This window comes from Parasteatoda tepidariorum, chromosome 4 (genome assembly GCF_043381705.1).
Source record: "Parasteatoda tepidariorum isolate YZ-2023 chromosome 4, CAS_Ptep_4.0, whole genome shotgun sequence".
Classification (NCBI taxonomy): domain Eukaryota; kingdom Metazoa; phylum Arthropoda; class Arachnida; order Araneae; family Theridiidae; genus Parasteatoda; species Parasteatoda tepidariorum.
In genome coordinates this window covers 57,358,778-57,376,073 of record NC_092207.1, presented here as the reverse complement: position 1 = coordinate 57,376,073, position 17,296 = coordinate 57,358,778, and the positions used below count along the sequence as shown (strand labels likewise).

Here is a 17,296-nt window from a genome sequence, read left to right as displayed (position 1 = left end):
GTTAACCAAATAAATTATTGTCCCTCTTAATTTATTACAAAAAGGCAGCTATTTTATTGCTATAGTTTCAAGTAGCTTAATTATTTTTTTATTTCCTATTTTAGTTTTTAAGAATTAGTAATTTTAGGGGGGGGGGAATTTATGATATACGGATTACTCAGTGTTTTCATCATAGAAAAAAAATGGGTGCGAATTTCTCACCCTTTCTCAAACACAGGGTGAGATTTCTAAAAGTTAAGTGAGATTTCTAAAAAAACACAAAATCTCTTGAAAAAAATAATAATTTCTTTAATTATAATACATTTTTAACGTCTTCTACTTTTTAAAGCATTGAATATTTTTGATGCATCATCATAGAAGATTTTGCCTTTACAAGGTATTTGTCCATCTTGCATAAGTGCATAAAACATTTGAACGTCTTACATGAAGAAACCTTACCTATGGTAAACGCGTGGTTGCAGACAAATGTGTTCTGAAAGGGGTTCCGTGGTTGTGTTCTGTTGTTCGAAAAGGTTCTGAACAATACTGGTAAATAGGGAAGCTAGATAATGGGGCAGATGTTGAAAATGATGAAAAATCCAGTAAGAAAAGTGAAACGGATTTTATTCTAAATGGCGTAATTCGAAGCTTTTTCCAAAATGCGAGAAATTCGCGAATTTTGAAATAGATTTATAGAATGCGCGAATTTCTCGCGGTAATCATTTTTTAATGCGAGAAAAGAAAAAAATATGCGATATTCTCGCGCTGTTGTGAAAACGCTGGATTACTCCATATTCATAATCAAAATTAAATATTTCAAGGTCAAGTAGAAATTGATATTAAGAGTGCCATAGACATTTGTTTGGTAAAAAAAGATGCATTTACAATATTTGTGATTTTCGTTTTAAAGTTTGCGAAAAGTTAATCAATAATACTTTTATTGCTTGATGATTTTATTCACCCTTTTTGTAAAATAAGAGTGAAATAATTTTGTTTTCAATTTTTAGTTAATTTTCAAAATTCTTAGTTAATTTTTAAGTTAAAACATGTGTTATTCATAACTCATTTGCTGTACTTTAATTTTGATAAAAATTTGCAGTTATCTGGATGTATGTTTTTTTTAAAGTAGTTTCTTAGAACCTGCATTTTTTTTAAAGCATGTTGCACCTATAATGTATTCTTTTTAATCATCACTTTATTATTTTTAATTCATTTTTTTAATTCATCTTATTATTTAATTCATACTTTTATATTTATATCAATATAAAAATGAAACATGTTGTGTTATTACCAGTTATTCTGTTATTATTCTACTCTCAAACTTGTAACATATGTTGTAGAGCAATTTAAAATTGTGTTTAATTCTTTACAAAATATTTTATACGCAAGTTGTAATAATATTTTTATGTGTAGTTAATAATTTTGTTAAATAAGTAATTAGTGAAGAATAAATGTTCCTTGTATTTTTTTGCACATTCACAATACAACAACCTCACATTTTAAGACCCCTTTTTTTTTAAAACTAAATGCCTCGTTATATTGAAAGTTGACTATACAAACAGGGCGTAAGAAAAGTTTGGTAATAATCAAATATCTTGAAAAATATTTATTGGATCGAAAAAGTGGGATAAGCAAATTTAATATTATTTGAAAAGTTATCTAATGTTGCCAAATTGGATTTTCCACCCTCACCTATGAGGGCAAAGTGGGGGCAACTTTGATATCTTAAATATGAACCCCCTTTTTTTTATTGCAGTTTTGGATTCTACAAAAATAAAGTAACCCTATTTGACCAATAGGATTCTGCATTTTGCACTCAGAACCTGCTGTAGACAACAGCAAAAATTAAAATATGATGCAGACAGTTTAAAATGATGATTTCTCAACACTCATCAGATTGAAAAAAAATAAATTTAAAAAAAAAATTTTATCGAAAGAAAAATGGGCATTTTAAAAAATTTGAAACGTGTCTATTTTTATGAATAGCTTTTGGTTAGTCTTTGTAGTCTGAACCTGAATCCTTTATTGTGTAAAAAATCACAGAAACATGTAGAAAAAGTGAAATAAAAAGCATGGTAACAAATCAGGTAAAAATTTTCGTCGAATTTGAACAAAAAATTTGTTATAGGTATGAAGTGTACCTTAATACAAGTATGAAAAAAAAATTAGCTATTCCAAGTATTTGTATAATTTTCCTACGTACACAATTATAAATTTCAGGGTTTGGAATCATAATAGTGACAAAATTAAACAACAGACTTATCCTAGAAAGACTTATTTATAATTGACCTTCTTTTAGTAGTATTTCTGGCTGATCTCTGATGATTCTACCCTTCTGCAATTTTATTTACAAAATGGAGGAGGAACTTTCACATAAATTATTACGTAACTTTCACAAATAATTAAAAAGTAAAATTAAAGCCAAAAATATAGGAAAGATAGATAGATTTATTATATACATACATAAAGGATACAAAAATTTGTGATGCAAAATTAAAGTAAGCCTAATGGTAAAATTAATTTTAATTGCTGAAAATAAAAATTTGATTTGTATTGTTCTTTAAATGAATAATATATGTTTAATTGGAAACTATATTTTTTCTGATATTAAGATTCTGATTAGATGTGCTCCTTTCTTTAAAAATTTTTAAACAACTAAAACAGCAGTTTTAGTATTATGAAAGAGCTGTACTATAAGATAGTTTGTTCTTCTTCTTAAAATAATACTCTCTTTGTTTTTTGCTATCCATTATATACAATTTATATTATTATTTTTTTTAAAAAAAGCATTTTTTTTTAACTGAGAGCAATTTTTTTAATGTCAAAGTGTTATAAACTGTTTACACTTCTATTTTAAAATATACAGCTTTTTTTATCATACTCTTCACTAATTTCAAACAAAGGTGTTATTATTTTTTTTTTTATGAAGCAGGCTATTTTAATAGTTAATTAAGTTTAAAATAAAATTTAAATTGCAGAGTATGCGTTGCTGACTAGTGTTATTTCTAAGTTTTATTATGTTCAGTATCACTGAAAATTAATTAAAGATTGTATTATAAAAATGAAATTTGAATTGCAGAGTATGCGTTACTGACTAGTGTTGTTTCCTAGTTTTATTGCGTTCAGTATCACTGAAAATTAATTAAAGATTGTATTATAAAAATGAAATTTGAATTGCAGAGCATGTGTTGCTGAATATGCAAAGCTAAGTAGTGTTGTTTCAAAGTTTTTATTACATTCAGTATCACTAAGACCAGTAGTATAAATTACTATTTTGAATCTTTTGATAAAGATTTGAAAACAAAATATTTTATGTTTATGATTCTCAAACATTTATTTATTTAATTTTTTTGAAGAAATAGTTATGCTTCTCACATGCTCTTAATTTCATTTTGATGTTTACTCTCTTTGTTTTTAGGCTTTTAAGTCTTATCTGAAAAATATATATTTAATGAAGGACAAGTCTGTTTTTGATGTCATGAAAATTGATGTGGACCAGTATGCCACGTAAGAATTTTATGTAATTATGTAATGCAAAACAGTTATTTAATCTTGTATTATGTTCCACTCAAAAATTTATATTATAAATAATGTAATATCTGTTTGGTTTTCATTCTAAAAATTAAATTTATTTCAGCTTTTGAAATGTATCAAAATTTGTTCCAGAGAAACTGAAGAATTTTTTAATTTTTGAAAATCTTGAAACTATTAAAATACACAAAAATTAAGAAAATTGACTTAATTTAGGTTTCAGACATATTTTAAACAAACAAATTGATTTCTTCTCTATTAAATGTTGTCTACTCTGAAGTTTTATACATTATATAAAATTACATTAATTTTTAAAAATAATTTTTTACAGTAAGTTGATTTAACATTTATCAGAAACTCTTACACAATCAAAAATCTAGTTTAGGCATTTATACTAACTGAAAACAATATTTCCTTCAGTGTGCTAACAGTTGCTCTTAAAAATAGTGTTAATATACATTAAATAACATCAGAAATATAATAATAATTAATATAAAAAGAAATGTGTGACCATTATATGTGTCTAAATTATCATGTCTACCTAAATATTTTCATTTAATATTCTCACTTTATACTTCCAATTTTTTTTTCAAACTTTGTAAACTTATAAAAGTGTTTTGTAATATATTTTATGTATGTGAATAATACAAAAATGAAAAATAAAAGGCAAATTTTTTGAACAAAAATTAAAAGGAAATTTGGAAAAAAGTTAACGAAAATTTTTTTCTAAGTGTTTGTGACCACCTGAATTTACAATGTAAAAGAAAACACTTCTGAAAATATTAAATACCCTGTGGTTGAGTTTTTTCTAAAAGAACTAGAATTTAGAATACCCTTCATAATCATATTGATTTAAACCTAACATCAATAAACTTTATCTTACCAACTTAATCTGTTTCTTTTTTTTTTCCAGGTCACTTGGGCTCAATTTTGTACCAAGAATTCGATTCTTGGAAAAGCATGTAAAAGGTTATAAAAATGCCTCTGTTAAAGATTCAAACACTGAAATAAAGCAAAAAAATGAAGATTCGTCTGAAGACGAGTCATTAGATATTGACTCTTCAATTATAAATGAAGAAAATGCCCAGAAACATCTTAAAGCTCATAAAATGCCCATAAGAATTATAAATTGTGATGATGAGGATTCACCAGATCAAGATGACTATGAATATTTAATACCCATGAAACAGCTTGAAATTTTATCTGATGTGGAAGAGGTATGTTTGCTTTCTATTTAAACACAAGTTGTAACCACTATCACAAGTCAAAATATCACGAAAAATAGTTTACAGGACAGTTCTTCAGAGTACTCTTAAAAATATGCCTCAATAAAAAAAAATGTAAATTTGTATTATGTTAGTGTTTTTATTAGTTATTGTTAGTCAATAGTAAATTTATGAGATATCCAGTCATTTTTGATTTCTAGATATTTCTTTGTCATTTAATAATTTTTTGCAATTTCAGGGGTCTGTCTGGGTTTTTCTGACAGGTACCTATTTTGTGAAAATTTAGACATAATTTGTGAAAATTAAAAATTATATTAAAACTTCAACACAAAAATATAGATTTATCATTTCTTAAGGGATACAAAAATAAAATTTTAAGAAAAATAGTTTGTGAAACTACCATTTTTACTAAAGTTGAATTTGTGAAGGTACCAATAAACGGTAGTAAATTTGGCCTGGACAGACCCCTGCATTTTAAATGTTATTTTATTTGAACCAGTATTAAAGACTGCTTAGTTTTAGGTTTTAGTTTAAGCCTTAAGTAATCTCATCCCAAACTCCCTGTGTGATTTTAAATCTTACTTGATTAGTCATTTACTCCTCTTTCCCTCAAAAATCAAAGCCAATCTGAACCACTTACAAGGAACTTATGCTGATTTTCGTACTACTAAAAAAATACATTTAGACAAATGCAATTTCTCTTTCTTACATCCATTAAGACTTAACGTTAATTTTTGACTTTGTTACATTCATTAAATTTTTTGTGATCTAAACAGAAGATATGGTTTTCGCATGCTCGTCCCTCGCCAAAGCAAATACAGAGCAAAAATAAAGCTTTTAAATATTCGGTTTGTCAATACTACTTTTCCCGGCTGATTCATGTGAATTCGTTAATAACTGCTATCCTAAATAGTTGCTTTCAATTTTGCTACTCCTTTACGTCTTTAAGTTAAGGCTGGTTTCTTTAAAAATAAAAAAAAATTTTACAGGTACGCCCAAAAATAGAGAAATAGACATATGTTTGCTTAAGAAAAAATTACAAAAATATTATAATTTTTGTTCTTTCTTTTAGGATTGGGAAGAAAAAAGTAAAACTCATAAGGTTCTTTCCAAAGCTGCTTTGGTCAAGAAAGCTTTAAAAAAGAAGACAAAACTTAATACTGTTCTAAAGTATGATGAAGAAGGAAATGTAAGTTTATTTTCCTTCAATATGACTTAATAAACTAATGCACTGAAATGACTAATGTAAAATATTTTTTATTTTTAAAATATTATTTTCTGATTCTACATTTTGAGCTATTAATGATTCACTCATATTTAATTATCTTCCAATTTAAACAGATTGATAAAAAGAAAATTAAGAGAAAATAACTTCTAACTGAAAACAAAAATCTTTTGATAATGATGACTGTTTTGTGCATTGTTATTGGTCTAAAAAGAAAAAAAAATATGATTTTTTTTTTATAAAAAAGATCTAGATATTTTTATCTGTCATCAGCATAAAATTTATGATTTATACCTATAAATTATTTACCCATTTCTCATTTAAAGCTGTCTACCACTTACCAGTAATATCAGTTCTTAATATTATTGTCTGTTATTTTTACATTTTTGATTTTAATGTAGAGGTTTAAAATTAAAAATGTCATTCCTTTATAGTGCAAGATTTAATGTCAGTGTTAAGTTTCATTTATTTTTCAATATGTTATATTTACTAAAATGTTATATTATGTACTTAAATGTTATATTACTTTGATAAGTTTTATTATAAAAAATTTTTTAGTTCTGCAAATGAAATTAATGAATACAAAATAACTAGTTTTAAGAATCAACTTTTTCCACTATTGCTCTTTTTTTATCTTTATTTATTTATTTATTTTTTTGCAAAAATATATTTCAAATTACTTATATCCTACATTAGGTTTACTTATATCCCATTAAGATCGCAAATTTAACCTTTACAACCAATTTTATATTACTGCAATAAAAAATTTTGTTATCTTTTAACTGAATAGTTTTTAATTTCGATGTAACAGTGTGTTAAAAGAAACAAATATGAATGTGAAACAATCAAGTGAGCTGATGAACAATACTAGCTGAGGGCATTACCTCTATTATAATTACTTCTGAATATTGTAATTAGTAATTAAGTACCATGAAACTTAACCTCTAGTTACTACTAAAATAATTAACCCAAGTTAAAAACTGGAGATAACTTAGACTTATTTGATCTTTTACAAAATAATTGTTTGAAATGTGATGTGCACTCTGTGAGCTTTAACATTCATACAGGTCTTGGCAATAACAAATTTCAAATGTTTTGTAAATTTTAAAATAAAATAACTAAATTCTATATGGCTTCCATCTCTTATTTTTTTAATCTTTCTGATTATAATTAATTATTTGTTTTGAGATTGTGAAATAGAAAAATGTCACTTTTTTCTTTCATATGATTAATGCACGTTTCTTTGAAATTTGAATAATAAAGTAATAAATAAATTTATTTTTCAAATCATCTTATCATGTAACTTACTTTTTTTTTAATTAAACATTAAAACTGAATATTTTTTTAATTACCTATGCAGGAACAACTTTTAATTTTAAAATAGAATTTGCTTCTTTTTTTTTAACACCGAGTGTTACTTGTTATCATATAAATCTTAACACTTCTTAATTTAAAAAAAAATATTCTTAATTAAATTTTTTAATAACAGTGAATCATTTATTTTTGCATATAAATCTTCTTTGTTTTTTATTTAGCCTCTTCGGGAAGTTGGTGGACAGTTGATACCAGATTTAGCTGCTGATCCAAAACTAGGATTATTAGAGGAAGATTATAGCTTAGATAAAGTGAAACCTATACTTGATAAAGAAAATGAAATAGATAGACGAATTTACAAGGAAAAGATAAAAGCTAGACATAGAGTAAGAAATAATTTAAAGGGCTTTTTTTTTTTGGAAGAAATTTGCAAATTTTATGACAATTATTAATTAATTACTTTTTTCCATTTTAGGCTGAAAGACTGAAAAAGAAAGAGAATAGATGGCTAAAAAACCCAGCTGGGGCTCCTCCAACTTTAAAAGATTCTGAAGTAAGCTTGTTTAAAAGTGTCTATTTAGGATCAGATGTGACAAAACACTTCTGGGAAATTAACGCATGTTTATTATTAATTTTAATAAAAAATTTTATTTTGGAATTTGGTTTGCATATTATTTATTATTTTGCAAATTATTTTTTCAAATCATTAAAATTAAGATTATATGCTTGACTAAGAAACTAAATACTATCTGAACTAGCTGAAGTACTCATCTGTAATAAGGTTATTCTTTGTTAGTTATTTAATCTATGAAATCTCTACTTAGGATCATGTGTAATAAAACACTTCTTAGACATTAATATGTTCTTATTATTATTAATTTAAAATAAAAGATTCTATTTTAGAATTTGTATTTATTGTATTGGTATGCATATTTTTCCAAATTATGAAAATCAAACATTTTGGCTTGACTAAGAAACTTAGGACTCAGAACTTACTGAGGTACTCGTCTGTAATAAGGTTATTCTTTGTTAGTTATTTAAAATTGTCTCAACTCCTCTCTCTACATCAATTGCCATTCAATTGCTTTTTAAATGTTACATTTTAGCTATAGTGGCTGAGCGGTAGCGCTTTGCGCTGTCGTGCCGCAGGTCCCTGGTTCAATCCTCGGGCCGGGCAAGGTTGACTCATCTTTTCATCCCTTCAGTGGGTCGATTAAATGAGAACCAAGCATGCTTGCTAACTAAAAACTGGGGGTTCTGCGTTCAACTGACCGGAACATCTGCCCCTACCCCTGCCCCCCAGAGCCCAAGGTCAAGAAAACTGAGATGGGCACAGTAGGCCTTGGCCCTTTATGAGCTGTGCCGCCACTGAGTTAAATTTAGTTGAGTATATCTAGAAGCAATAAAAAAAATAATAACTTAGTCTTTGGAATCTGTTTGATTTTCTTGTAGTATTTAAATTTAATAAGTATTAATGCTACTAAATTTAATAATCATTTGTTTGATTCACTTTGTATTAATAGGATGATTCTGACAAGGATAATGAAGATTCTATGATTGATCCAAATAACATGTACTCGTCTGAGAGTGAAGAAGAGAGTTCCGTTAATAATGAACGATTAAAAAATCATATAAGTTCTAATGATTCTAGTGGAGACAATACTGAGGAATCTGACAGATTTGCTGGTTCTGGAGCTGAAATGAACATAAACAGTGAAGCTGAAAGCTCTGAGGAGGAATTAGTAGACAAAATTGAAACTTTCAGGTAGGGTGTGCTTTCTTTTTATCTATTAGCTTTTTTTAAAGTTCAGTTTTAGTCTGGTATACTAGAAAAGTTACATACATCAGCAGCCAATTATCAGTAAATGAGATAATTAAGATTAAAGTTTCTGTTTATTTATAAATTGATATTTAATTATAAATAATATAATCAGGGTGACCAATGGAAACGGGGGAAACCTGGAATTCTCAGAAAAAGTCATAATTAACTCTGGAAATTCTCAAAGTATTATCAATTAATAAAATAATTACTCACAATTTTAACTCTAGTATGTTTATGTTCATTATCAGGCATTAAAACTGCTTTAGATAACCAATCATATCTTAATGACTGGTTACTATTATCATTTATTTTTCTTGATATCAATGATATTTTAATAAATAGTTTTGTTATTTCCAATTCCTATTAATTAAGCATATTTTTTTATAAATTTTTAAAACAGTAAGATAATTGTTAACATTTTTTAAATCATCTTAAACCTGCAATAATGAATATATCAGCATTATAGTTTTAATATAATTTAATATACACATAAAAATTTTTAGCACAAAAAAAGATAATAAATTGAGATTAAAATATTTCTAAAATAGTTTTTGGCTTCTATCATTAAGTCATATTAATATATATGTGAATAAAATTTTAAAATTAGAAATTCGCTAATATGAATCATTAAAAACTAAAATTCTTTAAATTTGACTCTGGAAAGCTCCGAGAAATTGGTTTTGTTTTAGGAGAGGCAACCCTGTTATATGAAAAATATAATTTAAATCCTCATACAAAATTGTTTTACTAGTTGAGAATTCCCTTTTGTACTTAATATTAAGAATACACATATATAAAGCAGTTTAACTTTCAGTGTATATAAAGTAGTGGTACTGAATGTACAATTATTTTACAAATAATTAGATTTTAAATATGTGTTGTGTATTTCCTTTCAAATATATAGGTATAATTTTTGGTAGTTTTGAAAATTTAGATACTTCATATTTGTTATCAGCATAACCGAGCAATAAGTTTTAATTTAAAGAAAAAATACATGTGTGCAATAATTACACAGAAAAAAAATCTTTTTCCTTACTCTACTGTTATTCTTATGTATATGTTACACATACAATCTTTTTCATAATGATTTCAGTTATAAAACTAGGTTTTAAAAAATTTCAACTTAATAATTCAGTTACAAAAATTTTACCCTAGCAAATTTATCTAAATTGTGTTTGACTGAAATAGTTTATGCCAGTGGTGTTTTACTTTTGATCACAAGTGTACAGTTAAAGTGTTGGTTCAGTTATCATGTAGTTAACAGGTTTTAACTAAATTTATAATTTGAAGTAATATTTAATATTTCCCTTCTAAAGAAGTTAAGTAGTTTATGATGTGAGCAAAATATAATGGTATGGTATTTTGGGCATTGTAGGATATCATGGGGCAAAATTTTATGAAGACAAGATCTTCAATGAGCAAAATACTAAGAATACAGTAAGACCTCGATTATCCGAGCTAATTGGGACCGCTAGTACCTCGGATATAGGAAATCTCGGTTAATAGAAACCATGTGTAAAAACCTTCCGTGCTTGCGAATTTAACTACTTTTAAAGTAAAAAACAGTAGAACGTTTTTTAAATGATAAAAATAAACATGTATAACTTATGTTTCACAGCTGAAAAGATTTAAAAAGGAAATCAACTCTAGTAGTAAATTTTAAAAAGTGAAATGGAATTTTAGTTAAATATCAATGGAATTTTAGTTAAATATCAAAAGACGCATTTTCAAAAATAACACAAATCTGAAGAAAATATTGTTTTTATTAAAATTTAATCTACATTAATTTGTTAAATTTACATTCTTTTAAAAAAGTTTGTTACCTTTCGTTGCAAAAGTCCAGAATTTCTATCATGGCTACCCTATCACGCCAATTTTTGAGCAACAGGACATCCATTGATGTAGCATCGTTTCAGAACAATCGTTATTGAACTTCGTTATTGCCTTGGTTAACAGAAACCTCGGTTAATCGAGGTTCTACTGTATTTAAAATTTGCATTTACTAGAACAATTCTTTCATACAATATTGTTCTGTCTGAAGAATGGAGATAACCTGTCTACAGATAGTCAGGAGTTTAATGTAGAATTCATTCATTATTTTGATATTGTTTGAAGGCGTATAGAAATTAACATTTTGTTTTCATTGCAATTGAACATAACATTCTTAAACTATATAACGACATTCACTTATCTCATCTTAAGCATTTATTTTTATTGTTAATCTTCTGGTGCTGTTAATTAATCATCCTTAATTTCTCTTTTAGCGGCAAAAGAAAAAAATTAATTTCCCAAGCTAAAAGCAAGAAGCAAAAGTTGAACAGCAGTGTAGCCAAAGTGAAAAGAGAAAAGCAGAATCGCACTCTGGAGGATGATGAACAATTAGCACTTCATTTCCTTAATAGCTAATTAGTCCTACTTAATGTATAGGTTTTGTAAATATAAAATTATATTTGTATTAAATAATTTATTTGTTTTACAAAATTTGCTTCCTTTTTCTTTGCATTTTAGTTTGACCAAATTATTCGTTAATCTTCATTATTCATTAATCTATAATTAACCTAAAACACAAGCAAATAAACACTTATTAATATGTCAGATTGTACTTTTTTTAAGATTTTATTCTTGGAATATAGAATTATAAACTGAAAAGAAAGTTCAAAGTATAATTTATGGAGAGAAAAAAAGTATACAAATATTAACAGTATACAAAGCAACATCATATAAATTAATATAAAAAGCAATCACTTTTGGGGGGGGATTATTCAGTAGAGACATTAATTTCAATTAATAAGTATTTTTAGTTATTTTTTAACATAACTAGGTACTATAGTTCTATTATGATTTCTATACATGATGGGATTTCTTTTAATGTTGCATAATAAAGTCATACTCTATCTTCATAAATAGTTATATTCTAATGTAGGTGCTACATGATTCTAATAAGTTAATTATATAAAAAATTTTATTAATCATATTTTTTTTAGTCTGTGCCACCGTTATTAATTCCAGTTTAAGTTTTATACATTATTTAACACATAATTTATTGTATTACAAATTCAAACAAAGCAAAATTCTAAAAATGATGAGAAACAGTGAAACAAGTATAATATCTCTTGAATCTTAATAGTTAAAATGAAAAAAAATATTTTTTTAGAAATGGTAATGAAAATTCCTGAATAGTTTGAAAAGCTTAGAACAACAGGAAGTGTGTGTTATTATACTAATAAAATAATAATTGCAAATCTGTTTTCTATAATAGCAAAACATTTTTATTAATTGAAATTCCTGTAGTAGTGCTTTCTTACAGTAAAAGTCTTAATTTTCAAAAATATGTACTAAATGATTCCTTTATGTAGTTAAAATTATAATTCTAAAATAATAAATTTCCCCCACCCATATGAAATAAAGTTATAAGTAATCCATCAAAACAAATAAATTATGTAGAATTAAAAATGTAGTTTCCATCTTCAGTTTGCTCATAGAATATCAATCTTAAGTTAAAATTATTATTAAATAAGGAATTAAAACATAAAGATTTATACCTTTTTATGTCAACTGTATACAGAAAAATACATTTATAGATTATAAACACATATTTTACTCATCGATACATTTCCAATTCTAATATAATTAGCAATTCTACATTATAAAGACATATTGTTATTATAATTGATTATAATTTGAGATTGAAATCAGAAACATTTAAAGTAATATTTTATTTATTTTTTTATATTTATCTGAGTAATAAGATATAATATTTGAATCATATTCATAGAATTCTTTAAAATTTTACCTTATGTATTATTTTGCTCTAATTGAATTCAGCAGTTATAAATATTTTAACTACATATATTTTTTTTTTGTATTACATAAACAACAGCTCACTTTTACATTTTTTATCACAACCTAATTGTAATCTTACTAAGTAATTGAATACTATAACTATAAAAATCTTTAATTATTATGTTGCCCTCTCAAAAAGCTGAATGAATAAAATTTTTCAAAAAAAGAAAAATATCTCTACACCTAGGTTGGAAGTTCAATTTAACAAAGTTTCCATTATATGACAATACACATAAATTAAAATAACTAAACCAACACTAGTTCATATCATTTAGAGCTTTAGAAAAAAATTTAATTTTTACATTGAAGAGAAGTTTCAACTTTAAGTTCTGTATGTTGAATTTTGAGCAAATATGGTTAAATTAGTTATCTAATTTTGATAAGAAGTATTTATAAACAAAAACCTACAAACTAAAAAGTTGTGTGGAATATCATTTTCTTATTCAGAAACGAAATAGAAAGAGTTTAAAAAATTAATCCAAATTTTTCATTTTTAACTCTTTGTGGTCGTATTAAGTTCATGCTGGTTGGAATTAATTTACTTAAACACAATTTATAAAATATTATTTAAAATTCTACATATCTCTGAAGCTTGCCGACTTAGTAAAAGATCAGTATGGTTTTTTGCTGTGGTGACTGAAAGCAGACATACGACTGGAACAGAAAAAAGGCGGTGGCTGAGAGCAGATATATGATTGGAACAGTAAAAAAGCGTTGGTGGCTGAGAGTAGACATACGACCGCAAAGGATTAAAAGGGCGCTACAAATATAGCCACCTTTATAGAATCATTTCTTGAAGATGAAAATTTAACCTTCTGACTATGGCTCTTTTTAAGAAGCTGTCTTGAAATAAGAATTATTTCTTATTTAGAAGCAGAAGGTTGATAGTATTTTCTATTATGATTAATAGAAAGAATAGGAAGCTTAATACATTCAAACCCCGCTATAGTTAACACGGTTTATAGTGAACTCCCGGATATAGTGAACGAAATGTTCGGTCCCGTGCCTTGCTATACATGGATAATGTTATTTTTTGTGAATATAGTGAACCACAAAAGTGAGGAAGTTGGATGTAATGAGCTTTTTTCTGTCTTCGACTGATTTTTAAAAAAAAAAATTTTTTAATAATTTTGAAATTTCTACTTCAAAATAAATACATATACCGATTTTCAAAACCATCTATAGAGGGGAATGTAGTGATAAGCATTTTTTCTTGTTTGCTTCTTTTATCTCACTTTCCCACCCCTAAACAAACCAAGCAGATGTTTCCAACCCAGGCAGACGATGCATCTGTAAGGTGTCAGTGGGATCAATATGCATTTTCTGTCAGAGGGAATGAGTAAATTATTCATTATTGGTCAAAGGATTAGACACTAATATGTGTTGATAAGGCCCTCATTTCAACTCCTTTTTGCTCTAAGTTCAGTTAAAAAAATCCTGCAAACAAGTGTCTCAAATTTAAATATGGCGAGCAGTAAACGTAAAACGTTCTCCATTGATGCAGGGATGAGATTTTTTCACTTTTATCTCTTGAATTTCAGCTTTTTTGTTATCAAAAATTCAGATTTTCTAAAAATTTCACTTTTTTTTATAGATATTCCGTTTTTTCAGAAAATTCAAACTACATAGCTACCAATCCTTTCTCATTTTTACTTATTTTTGCTATTTTCTCCCCTTTTACACGCAGNGAGAACAATTACCTCCTTATGATTGATTTAAATTTGTTTCAAGTATTTTGTAATAATATTTAATCAGCAATTTAGATAATTTGGTTTTTGCCGGTTTTTACCAGTTTTTGCCGGTTTTTACCAGGTTTTTGCCACTGTCCTGGCAAAAACCCCTTTTTGCCGGCAAAAACTCCAACCCTGGAATGTAGTGATAAGCATTTTTTCTTTTTGCTTCTTTTATCTCACTTTCCCATCCCTAAACAAACCAAGCAGATGTTTCAAACCCAGGCAGATTATGCACCTGTAAGGTGTCAGTGGGATCAATATGCATTTTCTGTCAGAGGGAATGAGTAAATTATTCATTATTGGTCAAAGGGTTAGACACTAATATGTGTTGATAAGCCCCTCATTTCAACTCCTTTTTGCTCTAAGTTCAGTTAAAAAAATCCTGCAAACAAGTGTCTCAAATTTAAATATGGCGAGCAGTAAACGTAAAACGTTCTCCATTGATGATAAAATGGGCATAATCAGAAAAATTGAAAATGGATTCAATCAAACTGATATTTGCAGGGAGTATAAACTATCCAAATCTGCAATTTGTAACATATGGAAAAACAGACAATTAATAATTTCTGCTCATGAAAAAAATTCAGTTGGCAGAAAAAAGCTGATCACAAGGATGTTGAAGAACATTACCTACTGAAGTGATTCACCAATCAAAGAAGTATCTGGACAAATGTCGAAAAATTTGCTAAGCGATTTTAAGAGACTACTTTCATGTGCTCGAATGGCAGTTTAGACAGGTTTAAAAGGCGGAATAACAGAAATTCAAGAAAAATTATCTGATAGTCGGGAAGTGTTTCTATATCTGATGTTGAGGATTGCTCATCAGCTAAAGATTACTAATTTATTATTTATTTTTTTTATTGTACGCAAGACGAAGAGTAATGAAAAATAATGAATTTTTTGCTACTGCATAATATTTTTCAGTCATTTATTTGAATAACGTGTAATAAAAGGGAGGAGTTTGGGAACTATTAGTTAAATTGCTTGTGTAACGGATATAGTGAACTCCTGGTTATAGTGAACCGAAATTGTGGTCCCTTGAAGGTTCACTATAGCGGGGTTTGACTGTATAATGTTTTCTTATATTTGGGTAAGAAAATATTCTTCATACAAAAATATTATCTAATAATATATAACGAAAAAAATGCAAGATGAACAATAAATTTCAACATATATTTTTAATACAAATTTGGGGAACTGATGGAGCATCATCATTGGACATGTAACTGATACTGCTCAATTCTACATTTTTCAAGCTTTTTAAAACACTCCACTAATGGATCAAGAAGTTCTCGCAGTTTTGTTTCAGGTAGAACAGCACTATTACTCACTAGGAACTCGTTAACATTTTTAATCGGAAAGTTGTCGGATTTAAAACCTTTATCTCGACAAGACTGCAAAAGAGCCAATATCAAAGCTTCGCTCTGAAGTACACGTGGTACATTCTTCAATGGTGGAATATCACTACTTTCAAAACTATGGTACACTATATCTCGTATTATAGAAAATACATGAAAATGTTCATTTTTTAATAAATTTAATATATGCCACAAGCATGGCACATCTGAAATTAAAAGGGAGTTAAGTGACTTGTAGTTAAGTTTATAAATTGTACTGTCACAGTAGAATCCTAAACTTGGTATACTAGATGAATGATACCAAATACCAGTAACAGGAGAAAACTCATTTAATTCAAAGTCTTGTAAAAATTCACCTTTAGTGCAGTTATAAATTTTTAATTGCTTGCATTCTTCAGTAAATATGCAAAGAGCATTTTGCATAATAAATGCTTTTTCAATATTATTCGGTGATATATTCAAAGAAACATTATGGCGTATCTCACCATTCGGTGCAATAGAAATTAAAGACTCATTATGTAGCATATATGCAAAATTCTTGACTGGATCTAGAAGTTTACAAACTTTAACTACTCCAGTAGGCTTCCATAAACCAACAGCTTTAGTGCATAAAGAAATAAAATCCATAGGGCTGTCAGTTATGATACCTCGCCACAATAGTTTTCCATCCATGTGAAAAAGCCAAACATGAGAACGAGCTGAGATGATAATATAGATATTGATAGAATTTGGCAGACGTGGCACAAGACACAGATTATCTCTAATTTCTACTACGTCAAACTCTGGACAGTTTTTGAATAATTTTTGAGGAACACCAATAGCACTTTGAGTAATCTCTCGCACCCCATTCAGAGGTATCTCCCTTTTATGAAAGCTAAAACATGTATCAGATGGACCTGTTTTCTCAGTCCAATATATAAAGTTCTGATTGTAAGATATCAAGACATGAGTAACAAGATTATGGTGATTGTTATTACTGTTAGGGGATGTTATATTTACATTAAAATAACCAATTCTGGCCCATTCGAACAGTAAAATTCTGTATTCAAAAATTTGCACATCACCATTTTGTAGAATTAAAAACATACGAGTGGACTTGCCTTCAGTATCGAAAAATAAATCCAACACTGGAGATGTTGTGACAAGAAGTTCATCAGTTTCTGCTTCACTAGGTGAAGTACTAAAATCATATGGTCTAGCATCACACGTGTGAACTTTAGTATCTTCTGTGGTAAATACTATATGACCTGGGGTGATCCAAAGGC

At 27.3% G+C, this 17,296-nt stretch overlaps 1 protein-coding gene across 1 annotated transcript in view; it reads left to right on the top strand.

Moving 5' to 3' along the window:
* The window catches only part of LOC107440403 (probable ATP-dependent RNA helicase DDX10), a 31,634-nt gene extending 20,056 nt beyond the window's left edge, over positions 1-11,578 (top strand). The window contains exons 13-19 of the mRNA XM_043050625.2: positions 3,398-3,486; positions 4,424-4,727; positions 5,809-5,925; positions 7,497-7,661; positions 7,751-7,828; positions 8,799-9,040; positions 11,362-11,578. Of these exons, the coding sequence (XP_042906559.1) occupies positions 3,398-3,486; positions 4,424-4,727; positions 5,809-5,925; positions 7,497-7,661; positions 7,751-7,828; positions 8,799-9,040; positions 11,362-11,503 (1,137 nt within the window). The 3' untranslated portion in view covers positions 11,504-11,578. The remainder of the gene's footprint in view (positions 1-3,397; positions 3,487-4,423; positions 4,728-5,808; positions 5,926-7,496; positions 7,662-7,750; positions 7,829-8,798; positions 9,041-11,361) is intronic.
* Positions 11,579-17,296: the final 5,718 nt, after the last annotated feature.